The following is an 8,683-nucleotide window of genomic DNA, read 5'->3' as shown; positions in this document are numbered from 1 at the left end:
ACGATCGCGCCCCAGTGCTTAATTCAATGCCTGAAGCTGCAGCAAATGCTAAATTCAGCAATAAATTCGAAAAAAGTGCAACTTTGATAGCTATTAGTGGACAAAAGATACCAAAAGATCAATGCCTGAATCAAAGCAGACATAAATTCCAAATTACAGGCAACAATATCAGCGTTGGTCCTATGGGCAAGAGAAAAAGATGGGAGGTGGGCGATAAGCCGGCTGACCGACTCGTGTGCCGTAAAACCGAGATACGCATGTGTATGGGCGAGCGTTTCCAGCCGTCGAAGCAAACGACGTTGCCACTGTTGGATTCTGTCGGTTGCGCAGCTGATATGAGCGGGGGCGTCAGTTTAAACACGTAGCCTCAACCGTTCTTCGAAGCAACGCACATGTTTATCAAGCAAGTGGTATCTTTCCCATAGGAATTATGGCAGAAAGCAGAGGTACATGTCTGCAACGTATGACGCTGTGGGCGCAGTCACTCGGTATATAAAAGACGGCGCTTCAAGCACGCACTCATCGAGAGCTGAGAGCAACGACAGAGAAACTCAACATGAAGTATTGTATTCTCCTTGCCTTTTTTGGCGTTGCAATGGGTAAGCCGTTTTCGAAATATCGAGGACTGTTACTGGGGCTTATCATATGTCCACAATGTTTTGAGTGGTAGCCTTCCACGAGGTATCCTTCCCCTTGACTTCCTATGAACTTCTTATTTGCACCGGTAGCTTGCGCAACTGATGCGTCAATTCATAAATTACGTCGGAGCTTACAAAGAAAGCGACAATCGCCACACGTGAATTACGACGACATCACCGCCGCCCTAAAGTAACTTTTACTTGTTCGCCAATCATTCTGTTATCTTCATACACGTGACTCATACCAGGGGTAACAACGCGAGACTGTTATTTGGGATCGATACTGCGGAACTCGAAAAGCCTGAAGGCGCCTTTATAGAGAATCACGAGACATTCTAATGTGACGTGTCGGCCATTTTATTCATTCAAAAAGTTACTTTGGAGGGGGGGGGGGGCTTCTGAAAACTTTTGGAAAACACTGCATTTGCCATCGCACACGGTGTCTTGCCACTGTAGGCTTGTGACTTTATATTTTGCGCCGTTCCGTTAGGAAAGGCGCACACAGCAACTCCTAATCATCGGCGTATCATCGGCATATGTCGTAGAAGCAAATGGGCTTAAATGGAGGACCATATGTGCGTGTATATATATATATATATATATATATATATATATATATATATATATATATATATATATCATGCACCAAAATTTCTAAATATGCAACAAATTCTACGTAGCTGGACAGAACCAAGGTAATGTTGTTTGCCGTCGCTTCAAGCTATTCCTACTTTTTTTTGCATTCCTCCCCATTCTTCTGGAATATTGCTCTGAAATTTGATAATTATATGAAAAATGTCAACGAGAAAATTGTAGAGCAACATGAAAAACTCCCGATGTAGCTTTCTGTTGCTCAATACGTTCTACAGAAAATCATTTTTCTGAGTGTGAAAGAAGCCCCCGAATACGCGCAAAATTGCCGCGCGGCTGGTCGCTTCGCTGTAAGATAGGTGAAACAAGAATGCATTTTTACCGCAGGTTTGACGGCACATTTCTCGAAGCCGGTGTCATTGTCATATTCATTGTTCCCACGAACAATTGAAGAATGGAACTCCCTGCCACAGCACATAACGCGAACAAACTCTGTCAGTTCGTTTGAAAACTCTAAAGACCTTTACCTTCACCTACCAAATGAACCACAACAGTTAGTTTGCGTCAAATTGCAAATTCTCGGAAATATTGATGTTGCTGTGTGTGCTTTTACTACCGCATTCGCATTTTGTTGTGAGCCGCAGGTTGTGCACGTTAATTTTATTTTTGTATGTGCATGGCTACAAGGCAGTGATTGTCAAAGGATTTTCTGCATTGTAACAAATATTTTCCACCTTGTAACGGCCCAAAAAGGGCTAACACTATTATTTAATTAATTAGAAATTAATTAAATAAATAATCAATTAATTGTTCAAATTCGATAAGCCTTGCATACTCGCTAGCTACAATTCGCAAATTGAAATAGGTGCCGTAATATAAATACTTGAAAAGTTAGCGTAACTGTGTTAATTAATCAAAAGGGAATTTTAATTTTCTCAGAAGTAAAGGCCACTTCATTGAGTAATTTAAATCAAGGCTTAGTATTCAGCTATCTGTTAGATGCAATACTGTAAAGAAAGTACACCTCCAATCATGTCACTAAAACGCATTGTAGTGTTCCTATTCTAGAATCGCGCTGCGCAGGTCCGCCGTCAGTCTTGATAAGAAACACTACAATGATGGTAATTACCAGTTAGGGATATCAATCGACGAAATTCAATTTGTTCGTATAGATCTTTCACTTGAACGATTATTTGACCTAAATGAGTAGGTGGTGAAATTATGGGTGGTGAAATTATGGTTTGGACGATGCATTGCAATGAGTAGACACATATCGAAGGGCACATTGTCACAGCATGTATAGCTGCCACCAGATGTCGCACAGAAGGGGGATATAGATTAAATACTTTTTAAAGAGTTTGCAGGAGCACATCCCAAAATATATGGGCATATCTGGAGCCTGTAAAATAATGTTGCATTGTTTCTGTACACCACACAGGCGACAATTATTGGATGTCCGGAAAACGTCTCCTAAAAGTAGCCTAGTCCGGAAAGGCAAGGGTCCGGGTTGCAATTTAAAATTGAACTTTTTATAAGTGGTGGAAGATGTGTTTTACTCACAGTACACCCTGTTCTGGCAGGCTGAACGATATTACGAGGGAAGGTGCTGGTGGGAACAACACAGATAATGAGCCTCTGTAAAAGTTTCTTTTGGGCTCCATTGCGTCCGACCGCACATTATACATTTTCTTTGTGTATTTGCCACATTCCTGCGCTTTTTATGTTAAGAATATGAGGCAAGACAATTCTTCCAGGCTGCTTAGCGCAGGTGGCCTGTGCTTAGTACATCTGTAGTGCATACGTCTGGCAGTTGCCATTTCACTACCTATTTGTTCTTGACAGTTCTCGTCCTGTAGTCCTAACTTTCTTGCAGGTAAACCGAGTGAAGGGTTCACCTAACCAAGAGGTTTCACCAAATCGTTTTGCGACCATGCCTTCGGAAATTTATACGCGAAGTGTACTCGTCGGGTCATTTTCTTCACAGTTATGCCTTGAAATGAACATTTCCACCGTGCATTAGGCCACACAGGCATGCCTGAAGAGGCACCATAGAACATCGCTGGCAATTTCTCGGTTGCAAGCTGGCGCGCCCGGACGTCTTGCGCACTTTCCAAATGTTGACGGTTTTCCGGTGGTCTAACTTCACTCACCGTCGACGTACGACGAGGGCAGCACCACTGGTGGAGCTGTTGGTCACGCGATCGTTGACAGATGTGTCGTAGCAGACAGGGCGCTGTTACTTTTACCCAGCAGGACTTCAGTGCGGTGTCTCTCCAAGAAGTCGCATTCGCGTACACTTTGAACGCCATTTGGGTAGTCCGAGCACAACGCTCAACCTCGCTGTCGCTGTCACTGGTTGGCCTTTTGGGCGAAAGTGCCAGTTTTCTAAATAATTAAATCAATAACATTGTCCCACGCCCGGATTCGAACATAGCACACCTAGCTGCGAAGTGTCATATTGTAACCATTGCGTCACAGACCCGTACCCCATGAATGGCGTGTCTCATCATGAGATCGTAATTGACAAACGCAAAACCTCGGAAATTATGCAAATAATTGACTCGTCATCATACGTTACGTTATTGTGCGGTCCCATATATATAGCGCAAACTTAAAATGTGCGCCGATCCCGAAAGTATGGTAATGAAAAAAAACAAGAAAAAAAAAACCTTCTCACGCATCCGACGCCTCTCCAACTTCTCTAACACAAGGACTGACGCGGCCGAGTGCCGTGCGCAGTGAGCCCGCCCTTATTTCACCCCCAACGCGCTCAGGAACTTTATCTTTTATTTACCTCAACTGCAAGTTGACTGACCTTCCAACTTCATTTTAGGCGTTCGCCCTCTCATCCAACTTGGACGCCAAGTGTCCACGTAGCACACGGTGGGCTATCTCTGAAGTGATTCTAGACTAACACTATCTAACAAGAAAGAATGAGTTCTTCACGGCATGGCTTCAATTTTGCGATGGCAGCATGGGCGATAAAGTTAGTAATATTTACCTAGTTAGTTAATATTCTAATTAGCAGTCTTGACTATGTGATTTATCGAGAAAATACGTCCGCCTCCGTCCTAAATGCTACAGAAATGGCGGAACAACGCTATCTGTCAAATGCAATTTCTAGAAGAAAGTATGTTCCAACTAAAAAAAAACAACAAAATGGTGGTATAATCTGCCTTTTCGATGCTTAAGCGAGAACACTGTCGATGTTCGACCGAGCAGCGGTCAACTCGCACCGTATGCGTGAGAAAGTAGCATGCAGTTTGCAAACACTCCTTATCCCACGCAGCGCAGAGAAACGCCATCTGCAGACTCCCGGCGGACGAAGGCATCTGCCGGGCGCTCATCCCTCGCTTCTACTTCAACGCTGAGACCGGGGAGTGCACGTCGTTCATGTATGGCGGCTGCGAGGGAAACGAGAACAACTTTGAGACCATCGAGGAGTGCGCAAGAACATGCGCTGGTGAGTCTGCCGTTTGTTGCTATTCATTATTTCATTTAAAACCGTGTGCGTAGCTAAGACCCGAGCGTTTTGCTGCTGCACTTGTAGAGCGCGCAGCATCGTGATAACAGCATGACGATCGATATGTCATTCGTGTCAGACTGCAGTGACCTTGGACATCTATCTCTATCGCCGAGCAACGGGCCGCGCCGATCGTTGGTAGAGCTGCATGTACCAGTTTTGCAACTTGCTGTGAGAGGCGGGATAAAGCTATTTCTTTTCCTTCCTGGTGCCATTTAGACTACGGTCAACTTTAAGAGAAAACAATGGAATTATGGCAAGTATCAACATTTGCCAATATGGAATACGGCTATGAGCTAAATTCAAGTTCATGATATATGTGGTTCAGATGGACGACCGTTGCCATGAAATGCGTTGCTGAAATAACAGGTTCGTCATTTCAGTCCAACATGGTTCGCTTCCATAAGGTGTGCATTCCTATAGATCAAAACACGTGAGATGTTATTACATTGATGTCGTTCTTAGCGTGTGCCTATGTCGATGTGCAAGTAGACGTGGCTGTCCTTAGCTCGCCTGACTTTTATGGAACCCACAACAGTCGCGCTTGCCTTGCGTTAAATACCGCCAATGAAAGGTTAAGAAATATCGCAATCACTGAAGCATATTCGCTGCCGAAACGGTCGAGCGGGTTTCGGTTCCCTGACTGGTATTTTTCTTTTTTAGATAAACTGGTGCGTACGTCCACGTTGTCATGCAATGCGTAAGGTATATTGAGTTTTCGTACTTTTTTTGTGCGTTGACACCATGATTTTAGCGGTTTAAGACATAAACATGGTGGATGCCAAGGTTTATCAAGATCACAGACTTCACTCCGGCGTTGCAGTTTTCATACCTATGTATCCTCCTTAAGGTTTTTCTGCTGTGCGTATGTTTTTATTAAGCCCAAAATATTTATAATATTGGTTTAAACAAACAAGTTAAACTTGTCGTGTGTATTTCGTTATACGATTATTTTCCTAAACCGTAAAATTTTATGGTGTTAATGCATACAGTCATATTGTTTCCCTATGTAGCGTAATGCGAACGCTTACAAAGCGATAATCTCAGGTTGACTTACAATAAATACTTTGACCTCTTAAGACTTCTGTTGTGCACTGCTACTCTAGGGACACTAGTGCGACAGCCGCTTTTGTCGGGCTGGTGCTACAAGAATATTGGACGCTGCTTTTCACTACAGAAGTCGAGAGAACTGTGTTTATACAATTGCGAAGAACGTGATGAAGGGGAGGGTAAATTAACCTAGAAGAAAATCCGTACGTACATCTCTCGAAACTACATTCTCAACCTTTATTTTCTCCAGCACAATCAGCCTCGCGCTTCTCCGGTGGAACTTGCCGATACGTAAAATTTGGTTGTCAGAACCTGACAATACTCCAGAATTCTGAAACTCCACACACCGAACTGCACATTCAAAGCACGCCATCTCGTTTATACGCAGAACCTGAAAGACCTAGCGACTTTGAAGGTGCTAACTTCGAGACTGGCTGCCAGCCGGCAGCCGACAGCGGTTCTTGCAACCAACAGTTAGAGCGCTGGTACTACAACGTCCAGTCCGGAAAGTGTGAAACATTCGTCTACGGAGGCTGTGGCGGCAACGAAAACAATTACGAAAACGTGTGGGAGTGCGAAATCGCCTGCAAGGCCACGTGTAAGTATGATGAACGATTTGCTCTCGTTCTGTGCTCGCTTTCCCCCTAGCCTATCTTTCGCAACAGAAATAGCTAACCGAATGCGCGCGTTCTGCCCTTTCAACACGCAAGTACTGAAGGGATAATAAGGACCAATGCATTTATCTGAATGAATCGTCCCATTGCGGACACGTCTTCTATTATTTCGAGCACTTGTTGAAGGGCTTCTTCTAGTGAGGCCTAAGTTTGTAGAGTTGCGCTGGGAACGATGCACAAAGGGATGAGTTCTGATTCAAATGCAGAGTTCGAATATTGGGACCTCATTTTCGAAAGAGGGCCGGTCACCAGGACAATGGGATTGTGCAACCCGTAGTCGACGGAATTAAAGACAGATAGGCCGCATAAATTCTTTCAATTTGATCTCATACAGCAGAATAGACTGCACCAAAAATACTGAGACCGACCTGTGGCTATGAATGTCATGGCATTTTTAAAATTACTATCTATTGAGCTTTCATAACGCCCTCTGCAATTACAAAAAGGCGTTCTTCGCAAAAAGTCATTGAAAAACGCTGTAATGTTCACTGGTGTATTGAAGTGTTCTTTGATCAATGAAGGGGGACGCTGGATGACGTTCAGAAATGGTGATTTATTTTGTAGACACGAACGTCTTAAATGCAAATGAACGTCTCGTTAAAGTAATCTGAACCATTAGTGGCCGCTTCGTTGTTGACCGCTGGACGTTTATAGTTGCGCCAGAAATAATGTTACAAAGAACAGTGTCGCTATATTAACATTCGCAAACCTTACTTCTATATAAATCATGTTACATATACTGCAGGAAGTGAAAAATTAGCGATAGAATTGGCTCAATTCAGCAAGTAACTGGCCAATGGTCCTTGGCAGGAACCGTTGCTCTGCTTCGGTTTCTCCACCGACAGAATACCTGCAATGATATGATTTATGCAAGGAGTTGGAGAAGTCTGAGGACCTAAGTCCTTGAGTGCCCTGTATACACGTAGCGGCATTCTTGTCGCCTTGCACCTGGAATAGTCGGCTTACCTGATGGCCCCAGCGCCTATAAAACCCGCTACGGAAGACAACTTCGTGCATTTACTGCCGCTCTCACAATGATAGTTACTTAACAGCATAAGAATTATGTATAAATGGCCTGCGTTTCCCTTAGTTGCGTGTTAGAAAAGCACGGGTCGCCAAAATATTAACCAGCGCCTAATTGTCATAACCAAGACATCCCCTTGGGGCGTTGCAAGCCATCAGTTAACCATACTGATGTCCCTTAATACCCTATGCAACCGAAAATGTTCGCCTTAGTATAAACCAATGGAAAGCGTATAGGTTTATGTGGCGACTAAGCATATTGGTGCCTCTTGTTTGTTGCAAATGGTATTTTTGGCCTCCCTTCTTAATTTTTATCCTCTTCTTGAGAATGACGGTCGCGCTTCTACTGAAGAAGAAACTCTTGAATCAATGGCAACTGTGTATGAACAGTGCATCCCACGCATTATTTCATGTAAGAAAAAAATTTACAGCTACTTCTCATCCATCCTCGCTCGATTTAACTAGCGTCATACACAAGGGTATAACTTGTCAGTTTAATACAGTGGTACCTATCGAATATTTCAGAGCGAGAATGCTTTGGTACAAGCTATCACTGTTTATACGTCCTCAGTTTCCAGCAAAGCCAATCACCATAGTGACATCTGTATAACTAAATAATTTTAAAGCGTATACATATATCTGGCTATTTCCGTTTAATTGATATCAGAGGCAAGCATGTGTTTATTCACCAGACAGAGTTACCACATCACCAAATGAAATTCCAGCGGAACCCTCTTTTTCTATTATTGGGAGTTGTTTTGTTTCCTTTCTTTACAGAATCCGAATTACCGGAGGATTGCTCATCAATATCGGCAAGTCGAGGGTTCTCACACCATCGGCGATGCCCCAAAATGTAGTTTGTAAATAAAACGATACTGTTAAGTGAGGCCGGAAATGTCATTATGTGTTTTCGTCTTTATTGCACGCGTATCACGTTAAAACACTGGCTGTTGGTACAACGCTTCATTCTATTTTATCTCGTCCTTGTCATGCTCTGATCTAACGCTAAACACGCTTACTTGAACACTGCACTTATACTGCCGTGTCTCCTACGATGATAATTAGTACTTCGTATGTTCAATACGGTAATGTAACCGCTAGCTGGCCAACTTATTTTATGGAACTCTGTTGCAATTCTCTGAAATACTTAGAAATGTTTATTAGTTAAATTTGCCTGGAGACGC

General features: G+C 43.3%; 1 protein-coding gene across 1 annotated transcript; it reads left to right on the top strand.

The window, feature by feature from the left end:
* Positions 1–475: 475 nt before the first annotated feature.
* Positions 476–8,399, top strand: LOC142587844 (boophilin-G2-like). The gene is made up of 4 exons (XM_075699136.1): positions 476–599; positions 4,519–4,692; positions 6,191–6,400; positions 8,277–8,399. Coding segments are annotated over exons 1-4 (429 nt in total). The 5' UTR covers positions 476–556; the 3' UTR covers positions 8,279–8,399.
* Positions 8,400–8,683: the final 284 nt, after the last annotated feature.

The sequence above is a fragment of the Dermacentor variabilis genome, chromosome 7 (assembly GCF_050947875.1).
Source record: "Dermacentor variabilis isolate Ectoservices chromosome 7, ASM5094787v1, whole genome shotgun sequence".
Taxonomy (NCBI): Eukaryota; Metazoa; Arthropoda; class Arachnida; order Ixodida; family Ixodidae; genus Dermacentor; species Dermacentor variabilis.
Note: the sequence above shows the minus strand (reverse complement) of the source record. Positions and strands in the feature narration are given on the sequence as shown.